Below are 12,802 nucleotides of genomic sequence, written 5' to 3'. Positions count from 1 at the left end.
TGTAAACCAAGTGTTGGGTGTGTAAACCTTGGGTGGAGGGGAGACATCATATCATCCTGTGCGTGATCAAATGTATTTGTTTCCCATGACAAATACTATAACAAATCATGTAAAAAGAAAGCAGATGTTCTGTAACTGTGTATAGTGTTGGATGTTAAGGTACATGTATGGTGGTGATCGTTTTGTAATACACACAAATATCAAATAATTTTGTTTCACACCTAAAATGAATACGTTACATGTCACTTATCTCTAAAAATTTTTTTTTAACATTTATTTATTATTGAGAGACCGAGAGACACAGAGTGTGAGCAGGGGAGGGGTAGGGAGAGGGGGAGACACAGAATCCGAAGCAGGCTCCAGGCTCTGAGCTGTCAGCACATAGCCCGACGCGGAGCTCGAACTCACCAACCGTGAGGTCATGACCTGAGCCGAAGTCGGTCACTTAACCAACTGAGCCACCCAGGCACCCCTCTAAAATTTTTTTAAGCAAATTTATCTTACCATTATGGGTGTTAGAGGTCGAAAATGTGTCTGCAGGGCTTTGTTTCTTCTGGAAACTCTAGAGGAGAATCTGTTGTCTTGACTTTTCCAGTTTCTAGCGGTTGCCCACATTCCTTGGCTTGTGACCCCTTTCTCCATGTTCAAAGCCAGCATGGAGTGTCTGCAAATCCCTCTCTGACCATCTTACTTCCCTGTTATAAAGACCCTTGTGATTGCATTGGGCCCACCCAGATAAATCCAGGAGAATCTAATCTCAAAATCTCTAAGCTCATCTACAAAGTCCCCTTTGCCACCATAACATAACATATTCCTAGCTTCCAGGGATTAGAATGTGGGCATCTCTGGAGAGGCATCGTTCAGCATACCACATCAAGGATGTGAAAATTATTTTTGTTCTGTGTGACTTTTGGGTCATGTTGGCATGCAGGTAGTCAAGTGCTCCAGTGATGGTCACTGCTTGTCATGACTTCCATTTCTCCTTTAGGTTTCCTGGACTCCACTGTGCTACAGGAGTGCTGACCATGTAACCAGGGTCTGTCTCCTAGACCTTCAGGACCAGAGGAGTCAATGTCAAGTCATAAAGTATGGGGACTTGAAGGGATCTGAGAGATTATGTGACCCAATCCTTTTCATTTTGTATGTGAGGAGGATGAAGTACAGAGACTCCAAGGTGACCTGCCAAGGTCAATGCCCAGTTAGTGGCACACAAAAGGGGTACCTGCTTCCTTCTTTTCTTCTCGTTACGTCACTGGGATTTCAAGTTAAGTTTGGGAAGCTTTATGGAGCTAGTCACCGATTGTCTGAGTTTATTATTTTTTTCCTCCTGTGACATTGGGCAAATAACATTATGTATGTATAAAAAAACAACTAAAAGTCGTGTCTCCATGAAGTTCACCAATCTGTTTAACAATGTGGCTAATGTGTAAAGTGATAGAATAATGGCAAATGAACTTAAATCTTAGGATGAAGAAACTTTTTCCTTAGTTCATAAATATGGTCTAAATCCTTGGGCTTTTTTTTTTTATAAATTTTTAAAAAATGTTTATTTATTTTTGGGAGACAGAGAGACAGAGTGCGGGAGGGGCAGAGCATGAGAGAGACACAGAATCTGAAGCAGGCTCCAGGCTCTGAGCCGTCAGCACAGAGCCCGATGTGGAGCTGGAACCCACAAAGTGTGGGATCAGGACCTGGGCTGAAGTTGGACGCTCAACCGACTGAGCCACCCAGGCGCCCCCACTTTTTTTTCTTACACTTCTTTTTCTTCAAAGGGTATAGAAGAGCATTTATTGATGGCCAGCTGTATGTGAGATACTGCTTTAGGTTCTGAGGAAAATACAGCAAAGAAGGTTTTGTGGCAATGTATTATTTACCATTTGGGTTTCTCAAACTCCTGAAAACACAGAGAAAAACAACTTTAACATTTTAAATGCAGTAACTTGGAGGCAGCTTAAGTAGAGCACTGAATGAGAATAATTGAATATGTGGTACAATATGGAGGCCAAAGTATATTCACAACCCTTTAAAATCCCTTGTGGATGGGCACCTGTTCTTTGCTCAAAATGAATTGCTTCGTCTGCCAATGTTAGAAGAGCCAAAGCACGGAGGCGTGGCTATGGTGTGGAAATCCAGCATTTGGACAGATCCAAATACGGACGGGAAAAATAAGTGCCGGCGCCCGGGTGGTTCAGTTGGTTAGGCGTGGGATGTTGGCTCAGGTCATAATCTCACAGTTCTTGAGTTCGAGCCCCGCATCTGGCTCCCTACTGACAGCTCAGAGCCGGGAGCCTGCTTTGGATTCTGTGTTTCCCTCTCTCTCTGCCCCTCCCCTGCTTGCACTCTGTCTCTCTCTCTCAGAAATAAATAAACATTAAAAAAAAAAAAAAGAAGAAAGAAAGGAAAAGTAAGTGTCAACTCTCACACCTGCCAGAGCTCTTTGCATTTGGGCTCATAGATCTCACAGGCCTGGTTTGCTTATTTGTGACTTATTTTTCCTATGGGATTTGTTAAATCAGTTCCTCTTATGCCATAAATTACTCCCCCAAAACAAGGCAGTTTGCTTTGGAAGCCAAATGAACATTCTGAGGTCCCTTGGTATCTTGTAATACAATCCATTTGTAACTGTATTTCGGAATGCGGAAATATTTAAGGAAACCAGTAAACTAGAGACGATATGCATTATTTGCCTCAGGGAAATACGTTTTTATTTCTTTGTAGCTTTGAAGTCACCAGAAAGGGAACTGAGCAGAAAGAGGAGAGGAGAGTCAGAGTGTTGAAAAAGGATGTTTCTGGGAGAAGTTGGAGGTGGTGGGGAAGAAGGGGGGCACCTTGAAAACCAGAACTCGTTTTAGACCACAACTCGTATGACCTGCAGAGATAGGAGTGTTTTGCAGAGGGTGGATTAATGGCAGCCTGTTGTCTTGTGATGACCAGATCAGACTCTGAGGCAGTTGATCAGTCAAACAACTTAGAAATGGGCCACTGGCTCAAAGATTGCACAAGGAATAAAGGCAACAGTGAGTAGAGAGAATTCCAGAAGGCTTTGTTATTCTCTTGAAGCACTCATCTTGGGTCTCTGTGCAACCTTGAATGGCATACCACTGAATTCCACCTGAGGGAAACAAAAGAGGTAGGGTTGGGGTGCCCGGCTGGCCCAGTCAGTACAGCATGCAAATCTATCTTGGGGTTGTAAATCTATCATGGGGTTCAAGCCCCATGTGTGTGTGTGGGGGGGGTAGGGTAAGGAAATTCCTTGTGAAGTGCAACCTACCTGGCTTAGATGCTTCAAACTAACAGGTTAAAAAAAAAAAAAAGTAACAGGGTTCCTGGGTGGCTCAGTCGGTTAAGCATCTGACTTTGGATCAGGTCATGATCTCCGGGTTTGTGGGTCTTAGCCCTGCTTTGGGCTCTCTGCTGTCAGCACAGGGTGCATTTCAGATCCTCTGTTCCCCTCTCTGCCCCTCCCGTGGGCTCTCTTTCTCTCTCTCAAAAATAAACAAACAAACAAAAGAAACAAAGACCAAGCAAAACTTCTAGGTTTATGAAGATACATTTTGTCTTTAAGAACTCCCACCTATGGGGTGCCTGGGTGGCGCAGTTGGTTAAGCATCCGACTTCAGCCAGGTCACGATCCCACGGTCCGTGGGTTCGAGCCCCACGTCAGGCTCTGGGCTGATGGCTCAGAGCCTGGAGCCTGTTTCCGATTCTGTGTCTCCCTCTCTCTCTGCCCCTCCCCCGTTCATGCTCTGTCTCTCTCTGTCCCCAAAATAAATAAAAAACGTTGAAAAAAAAATTTTTTTTAAAAAAAGAATTCCCACCTAAATGTATTCTAGTTAGCTACATTGCAATACAGTAGCTTTCAAATTTGAAAGCAAAATAGCTTTCAATTTCAGATGATAAAACCCATGCAATTGCCAGTGACTTGTAAAACTTTCTGAAGTGTTAGCTTCCATTATCATTCCCCAGCTTAACCCAGGTCATGAGTTATTCAAAGGGCTTAATCCACAGAAGGATCATTTGGATGTGTAAGTGCTTCTCAGGAAGGGAAGTGTGTCCTTGACTTCGTTTAATTTTCACCCTGATTTTGGAAGTAATGCATGTTCACTGCACAAAATGTGAAAAATAAACACAAGTGCAAAATAAGGGATAGTGTTGTCCTGTAATCCTGCCCAGCCTCCCCCCCCACCCCCCCACCGCCTTCCACGTGTATGAAGGGAGAACACGAAGGAGCAGTTCCCCAAAGGCAGCCAAACGTGTGATGGTTGGAAACTTCTCAAAACAGTAGTCACTCAACCAGGGGCACTTTTGCCTCCCACCCCCAGGACAGTAGATAATGCCCAGAAACATTTTTGTTGTTACAACTTGGAAGATCTTACTTGCATGGAGTGACATGCTAAACCTCCTACAGTCCATAATATAGCCCTGCATAACAATGAACTATCCTGCCAAAGTGTTAATAGTGTCAAGGGTGAGAAACCCTGTTAATAAAGCTCTCAAAGTGTTCCAGTTCTATTTTTTTCACGACAAAATTTGCGAGTTAGGAAACTGCTGTGCCCACAACACTGGAGTCAGACTGGGTCCTTGACTGGTCAAGAGCCATTGTCAGTATTTTGACACATCAGCCTCCAGACTCATGTGCAGAGACCTTTGGCACTTGTTCTGAAGTTCAGCTGCCTTGAGGAGTGAGTATGTGTCCACATTTTGAAAGACAAGAGCAATCACTGAGAGCCAGCATCTCATGGCTCCAGGGGTCCCTGGCACCTCTCCCCTTCTAGAAGGAAGGGGCTCTGACCGGCAGAGGCATGAGCCAGAGGGAACACGGGGCTTAGAGAGTGGACTGAATAAGCACAAATAACCCTCTTAATACCAAAACCCATCACGTGGGACCCCCAAGTTCTCTTCCTCTCTCCCAACTAACTTTGATCTCTTACTTTTTCTTTTCTCCTTCCAACTCCATAGAGAAATTTAGAGTTTTGCCTTGTGGAGATGTTTATTCACGGTTGGTATTCCATGCCTACTGTTCTGCAACTGCCTTTCTTCTGCTCAAGAATGTCTTAGAGATTGTTCCCATGTTAACAAAGGGATCTAGTTCATGTAAGTGTTGCATAGCATTCCATAGCCTGAATATACATCTCAGTTTGTTTATTTGTTTGTTTATTGAGAGAGACAGTACCCAATCTGGGGAGAGGAGCAGAGGGAAAGGGAGAGCAAATCCTAAGCAGGTTCCACACCCAAGGCAGAGCTCGACACAGGGCTTGATTCCACAACCCTGAGATCATGGCCTGAGCTGAAATCAAGAGTCTGATGTTCAACCAACTGAACCACCCAGGCATCCTTACATCATAGTTTGAAGAACACTTCGCCCATAGATAAACATTTAGGTAATTTCCATTACTTTACAATTAAATATAATATTGAGGGATAACCTTGATAATCATGCTTTTTTGTGTTACATGTGAATATTTTACTGCAGTAGATATCAAGAAATACAATAGCTTTGTAGAAGGCTGTGTTCATTTAAAATTTCAATGGAAATTCCCAAGTTGTCTAAAAAATTGCTAACCTAATCTAAATTATCACTGGAATCTTTTTTTCTGTTATTTATATTCCAACTATTTTCATCCAGTTTATTCTTTATCTTTAAATTTTGGGGGTTGTCGTTCATTTTATAGGTCTTAAAATATTGAAGTATTCAAATTTATCTTTCATTTCCTTTACAACGTAGGTCTTTTGGATGTTCAAGAGGCCTCCTCTCTTTCAGTCTTCTTCGGTATTTTCTTCTAATGTTGTCATCATTTGGACATTTGCACTTACCCTGTAACCTCTGCAGACAAGGCTGGCTTCCTAGGCATGTCACCTGTGCACTTGTACAGGCTCTGTGCTTAGGAGGGCCCTGCAAACTATTACTAATTTTTTGTGAGGATGTGAGTGGTGTGAATGAGGCAGTATAGACATTCACTTGAATTTGAATCTTGCCTCCAATACTCATCAGCTGTGTGACACCATGCACATGTCTTAATCTTCCAATGCCTCAGATTTCTCATCTTTAAAATGGGGGTAGTGACAAGATCAAGCCCATGTCATTGTTTTGTTGGTAAAATGTCATCCAGGTTAAGGCCCTTAGGACAGCATCTGGCACATAGTAAATGTTTACTGATGTTTGCTTTTATATAAGGATTTTTTCCTGTCGTCATTTTCATATATATATTTTTTTAAGTGTCAAGACTTACCTTTCACGTGAATCTCTTTTATGCAGTACTGACCAGGTTTTGTTTTGCAGGTTCCAAAATCCAAAAGACATCCATGGAAGGGGATTGAGAGGTTGCATAATCTACAAATCACACCTTCAGCACCTCCAAGTACAGAAGATAAATAACTAACTAAATAAATAAACGAATAAATAAATAAAGGGAAAACAGAAGTGACGGCCAGAAAGGAAAAAAAAAAGAAGAGACAAAGGGAGAGGGAAAAAAAAATGTGATTTTCAACTGGAAAAGGTAAGCAACAATTAAAAAAAGAATTCTAAAAACTCATATAAATTAAAATTATTTTTATTTCAAGAGTGGGAGAAATTTCAAAGCATATGCTACATTCATGCAATTGGAAGCACCCAGAACGGATACTAATTAGAAATGAGGCCAGGTGGTCTAAACAATTTAGTTGGGAAAAATTTACTCGACTCCTCGGCACCTAATTAAATCAAACCAGTTATTTAGCCAGAAAATTGAATTTTAGCCATATAGTCACTATTAGGCGGCCCCCACTTCAATGTCTATGTATTGTAGGTTCTCTGTGACTGTGTATTGCTTGATTAATGTTTACATATAGGTTATCTCCAGCATTCAAATCCAGCGGCTTAAAATGTTATTTATTTTGATTACATAGAAATGGCCCAGAGATCCTCAAACTTAGCATAAGCAAGATTGGAAGCTAGCTATTATCTAGAGGACTGGCTTCCAAATTTGACTGTGCATCTCATTTACGTAAACAGTTAAAATACAATAAACACAAATTCCCAGAGCCCCTATAGACCTGTATTAGAATATATAGGAAGTGAGGCTCAGAAATCTGTATTGTAGACATGCAGAAACAGTGGAGGGCATGTGATTTGGACATAGATGTCCAGACCAGTGTTTCAGGACCACTAGTTTCATTGAATTCAGGCAGCGCCTTTATAATAATTTCTACAGGGAGCCTTGGCTAGTGATGAAGAGCTCATCACCATTAAAAACACCTCAGCCTGTTAAAAGATTCTTCTAAAATTGAGTCCAAGTCTGCCTCAGTGTGCATAGTTTTCATCTTTTAACATAGGAAGACCATTGCCACGTCACTCTTATTCACTGATGACCCGAAGGAAGAGTTTATTGGGCAGTTTGCACTTTGTATTTTTTCCATCTCCCTCTGCCATTTTCAGGGTTAGAAAAGATCACTTTTAAGAGAAAATAGTCGGCTGATGAGGCTAATTAACCTCTGTTGACTATTCTCATCTCAAGACACTTTGGAAATTTCACAGTTGGTTCTCTCTCTGAGCGAGGCAGACTTTCAATCCATAATCAACAATCCATCAACAAATATTTTCTTAAGAACTAAGCTTATGCCAAGGACCCTGCTAGGCAATTTACATGCATTAGCTCCATCATTGTTCACAGTGGGCCTTCGAAGCCAGTACTAAACTGCTCAAGTCTCACATGAAAGAAGACTAAATCTCAAGATTTTAAGTAGCTCGTACAAGTGGCAGAGACAGGAGTTTAAAAAAGGCTGTTGGAGGGTGCCTGGGGGGCTCAGTCAGTTATGCGTCTGACTTCGGCTCAGGTCATGATCTCACAGTTCGTGGGTTTAATCCCTGCATTGGGCTCTGTGCTAAGGGCCCAGAGCCTGAAGCCTGCTTCGGATTCTGTGTCTCCCTCTCTCTCTGCCCCTTCCCCACTCACACTCCGTCTCTCAAAAATAAACATTGAAAAAAATGTAAAAAATAAAAAAATAAAAAGGTCTGTTGGAATCTCAAGCCCTTGTTCTAAGCAAGCACCCCATGTCCCTAGAGCTGCCTGCCTTTTTTGTATCCCAAACGTCCTGATCTTGCCCTCTTCTTTCTGGATATTTTGATTCTTAGTAGATTCTGAGTCAGTTGCCTGCCCAGAATACTAGGGCTGCTTGGATCTTTAAGTCATGCCTGAGATAACTTTCCTCCCGCACTTGTGACCTCTGAGTCTCACCCCTTGCTCTTAGAGATCACTGCATGGCTCAGAACTGTGGTGCCAGGGGCTCCTCCGTGGTGGACAGCTCTTTCTCTGCCTTGCCAGAGACCCATGGACTGTTTTCCTGGGGGAGTTCTGCTCTGGCTTCTTTCCCTCCCTTTCACATAGTCCCTCCTCCTCCTGATCCCCCCACCCAGCATCCATATCTTCTTCCTAAAACCTTGGCTCTGATGTTATTTACAGCTGAAGATGAAACCTTAGCTTTTTGTTGACTGTATCTGTTCATTTGCTTGAGTAATTATAAATATGTTCTCAGATCCCATGTCCTTTATTCCAGTGTCTTTTTTATCTGAAAATTTATTGTTGGTTTTATTAACATTAGCACATAAATATATGTCTTTGACAACTAAATTTACAGCTTTGGGTTAAATGTAAAATGAATAGTTTCCTTAATGATTAATTCTGAAGTATGCTATACTATTTTATGACTTTATTTATTAACAGGAAACATCCAATAGATTACATTATTTATATAAATTATATAAATACAATCACATAATATATGACATATATAAATAGTATATAAATATATATTATATAAATAAAATAAATTTATTTAAATTTATTTAAAATATATAAATATATTATATATAAATTTTTATAATGTAAATTTATATCTAAATTATATATAAATTTAAGTTATATATAAAATATAAATGTATATATTTATACTTTATATAATATATAAAGTTCTAGAGTATATATGCTTTATATATATTTATATATTATATATACTTTATATATTATATATACTTTATGTATTTTTATATATTATACATATACTTTATATATATTTATATATTATACATATACTTTATATATTTATATAAATAAATAAATTATATAACTTAAAAATATGTGTATATTACATAAATATATATTATATATTAAATTACATACATAAATATATATATTCATATTTATACTTGTATGTAAAGTTCTAGAGTATATATACTTTATATATGTTTATATGTATTATATATACTTTATATATTATATATATTTTATACTTTATGTATATTTATATATTATACATATACTTTATATATATTTATATATTATACATATACTTTATATATATTTATGTAAATAAATAAATTACAAAATTTAAAAATGTAAGTATATTATATAAATATAAATATATATTAAATTACATACATATATAAATGTAAATATATATTTATATAATATATAAAGTTCTAGAGTATATATACTTTATATATTTGTATGTATTATATATACTTTATATTTATATAAATTATATAATTTAAAAGTATGAATATAGATTATATAAATATAAATATATTATATTATTATACATAAATAATACATAATACAAATTATATAAATATAATTACATAATATGTAATATATGTAATTATTTTTATAATTATATTATTGCTTATATTATTATAGCAGCCATATAATTATTTAAAGGTATATTCTAAATAATATCTAGTTATTTAAATATATATTATAATCATGATGATAGTGATATTTTTTATTTTAATTTTTTTAATGTTTATTTTTATTTTTGAGAGTTAGGGAGAGAGAAAGAGAATGCGAGCTGGGGAGGGGCAGAGAGAGAGGCAGACACAGAATCAGAAGCAGGCTCCAAGCTGTCAGCCAGAGCCCGATGCTGGGCTTGAACTCATGAACGGTGAGATCATGACCTGGGCCGAAGTCGGACCCTTAACCTACTGAGCCACCCGAGTGCCCCAACAATGATCCTTTTAAATAACCACTCCTTACCTCCTGGCACCCATTACTTCAAGGTTTCTATTTATGCAGAATTTTCTTCTTTTACCCTGACAACTTCCCTGTGTATCTGGCAAAATTAACATGGTCCCCTCCCTAAATCATTTTTCATGGTATGCAAGACACTGGGTATGTTCTCATGTGGTCTTTCACCTATTCATATGCTCCTGTCCACATTTTTTACAAGAGACTAGTATAAGGACGTAAAATGCAAGAGAGATATTAGCTGACCAAGCACTTTAGGCATTTCAGTTGGTGACCCCAGTATTTGCTACTCATGGTCTCCAAGTCTCAATCTTAGAATGTTATCTCTGGGATGTGTTCTAGAGTCTCCCTACCGACATGTGGTCTCCAGACCAACAGCACCAGCATCACTTAGAAGCTTGTTGGAAGTGCAAACTCAGGCCCCACCTCAACCTGCATTTTGGCGAGATTCCCAGGTGACTCATTCATCCATTAAATCTTGTTGACTTTAAAAGAACCCTGGGTGCAGCATAGAGCAATTGTCTTCGCTATCATCTTACCGCTTTACTAGAGGGAGAATCCCCATGATGGTGCTTGAACATACCTGTTGGGAGGTATTACCTTCATACATATCTAAATAATTTGAGGAGACCTAGGAACTCTGTAAAAGGAATTGGAAGTGCCCTATTATCTCCTTTATTGGTTCTTTTATAAATGAAGGAAGATGGTGAAGAGCACATTTAACAGGCAAAGTGCTAGAAGGCCCGTGTCTATGCTTATTCGATTTAATTAATTTTCTTTGCCTTTTTTATAACAGCTTCCAGCCTCCTTTGGTTAGCTCCAGCCTAGTGATAACAATAGCAACATGGGGCCGGCATCTAGCAGCGCAGTTTCCTCATCTATAAAATGGGAAATAACAGGACTTAACTCATAGGTTGTCATGAGGGTTCAATGAATTAATACAAATGAGGTGTTTAGACCAGTTCCTGGCATATCGTAAATGCTCAATAAGTGTTAGCTCTAGCTGTTTAAAAGTGCTTCCTCAGGCCTTGCTATAAGCACCTTAATTACCTTATTTAAGGTCATCTTCCACTGATATTGTAATTCTGCAGTCTCTTAGATAATTTTCCCTCTTTTTGATTTATGCTTTCTTAATGACTTACCACCCAAGAGGCAGAGTAAGGTAAAAACATCACTGAAGACAATCCTCATTCTTTGATTTCTAGCCAAAAAAAGAAAATGGAAGGAAAGATACATCCCACAATTAAATCTTTCCTGGGGAGGAAGTAATAAAGTTACACATTTATGTTAGCTATTATAAAAAGGGAAATAACTAGCTGAGTTTTATTTTCTTAATTAAGACATGAAAGAGGGAAACTAAGGTAACTGTCTTTATCAAAAACTTACCATAAAACTTCTAGTTCCAGAATATTTTAAGTTTAGCTGTCTTTTTTATTACCAAATACCATTCCCTCCCTTACTTTCTTTCCTGAAATATAATTGTTTACAACAAAAACAAAAAAATGAAATGAGATTGATAATGTATAGAGAATACCCTGTTAAAAATCCTTCTAACTATTAGCCTAAAGGAAAATATTTATGTATGCATTCTCATAAACTAATGCTTTCACTGCACATGATCATATTTATAAGGTAAAACATTACATGATAGTTAACAGTAGTTAATACTTCTTAAAATTATGGGAAAGAAATAGATTGGCTAAAAATAGCATTTTTTGACCTTTTCATTTATGACCTACCTGCCTTCTTGAAGGTTTTTGGGGAATTTTCCTATGTTTGAATTTTTTTAGAGGTTAATGACGAGTAAAATTTCTGATGTAATGATGTCCGTTGTAACTGAAACCAACAAGGCAAGTTCCTGATCTACTACATTCCAAACAGTTTAAACAGTAAAAATCATCCAAGTCCAAGGAAATAGACAGGAACTTTTTCACTTGAGCACGCCTATGTCTACAGAACTTAAGTTCCTTACTCATAAAATCAATACAAGACTAAGTCAACACTTAAACTGATTAACTTTAAATTTGGCTAAAGATTTTTATGTTTACTATGCTATATATTAGTTCAGATGTACAGAGCCTTCTGGGCATATATTTCTTCATTATATAAATTAGTTGGTTTCAATTTAAAAAAATACCATATAATCTTTATAGCAGAACTTAGTTGGTGTATTCAGAAAGCCATTTGATTTTAAAAAATAATGTTTATTTTTAAATGAATATTTAGTTCCAAATTAATGCATTCTTTTTGAAACAAAATACCAAGAATAGTAACATCTCCCTTGACCACGTTCCCACCAAACCCCATGGCTTCCCCAAATGTAACCACATTATCAATATGTCGGATATCTTTTTTTTTAAAGCTTTTTATTTAAATTCACATTCGTTAACACACAGTGGTATATTCATTTCTGACGTACAATACGGTGCTTCAACACTCCCACACGTCACCTGGTGCTCATCGCAAGTGCACTCCTTAATCCCTCACCACAATAAGTGTAGTTGCCATTTGTCACATACACAGTTATTATAGTATTAGTGACACTGTACTTTACATCTCTGTGATTCATTTATTTTCTAAGTGGAAGTTTGTACCTCTTAATCTCCTTCACCTACCCATTCCCCCACCTACCTCCTCTTTGGCAATGACTAGTTTGTCCTGTATATTTAAGTGTCTGTTTGGTTTTCTTTTGTTTGTTTGTTCGGTTGTTTTACTTTTTTAGATTCCACATACAAGTGAAATCATACAGTATTTGTTTTTGCTGGTCTGACTTATTTCACTTATCATAATGCCTTCTAAGTTCA

At 37.9% G+C, this 12,802-nt stretch overlaps 1 protein-coding gene across 2 annotated transcripts; it reads right to left on the bottom strand.

Annotated features, from left to right (window-relative positions):
* Positions 1 to 2,678: 2,678 nt before the first annotated feature.
* Positions 2,679 to 11,860, bottom strand: CD4H9orf57 (chromosome D4 C9orf57 homolog). Of its 2 annotated transcripts, none has more exons than XM_047831408.1 (4): positions 11,738 to 11,860; positions 11,141 to 11,199; positions 6,231 to 6,380; positions 2,679 to 3,112 (listed from the first exon to the last, which is right to left on the bottom strand). In XM_047831408.1, exons 2-4 carry the CDS (start codon positions 11,187 to 11,189, stop codon positions 2,988 to 2,990), a joined length of 324 nt encoding a protein of 107 aa, XP_047687364.1. In that variant the 5' UTR covers positions 11,190 to 11,199; positions 11,738 to 11,860; the 3' UTR covers positions 2,679 to 2,987. The 2 variants fall into 2 exon arrangements, with proteins under 2 accessions (XP_047687364.1, XP_047687365.1); XM_047831409.1 differs by having other exon boundaries at positions 6,231 to 6,353.
* Between the last annotated feature and the right edge of the window lie 942 nt (positions 11,861 to 12,802).

This window comes from Prionailurus viverrinus, chromosome D4, assembly GCF_022837055.1.
Source record: "Prionailurus viverrinus isolate Anna chromosome D4, UM_Priviv_1.0, whole genome shotgun sequence".
Taxonomy (NCBI): domain Eukaryota; kingdom Metazoa; phylum Chordata; class Mammalia; order Carnivora; family Felidae; genus Prionailurus; species Prionailurus viverrinus.
Note: the sequence above shows the minus strand (reverse complement) of the source record. Positions and strands in the feature narration are given on the sequence as shown.

Excerpts from the sequence above, each read along its gene's own strand:
- CD4H9orf57 (XM_047831408.1), bottom strand. The coding sequence starts at position 11,189 with ATGAGGATTGTCTTCAGTGATGTTTTTACCTTACTCTGCCTCTTGGGT. Across the intron at positions 6,381-11,140 it reads CTTACTCTGCCTCTTGGGTG|TTAGTTATTTATCTTCTGTA; the intron begins GTAAGTCATTAA and ends TTATTTATTTAG. Across the intron at positions 3,113-6,230 it reads AAAAGAGATTCACGTGAAAG|GTGGAATTCAGTGGTATGCC; the intron begins GTAAGTCTTGAC and ends TGTTTCCCTCAG.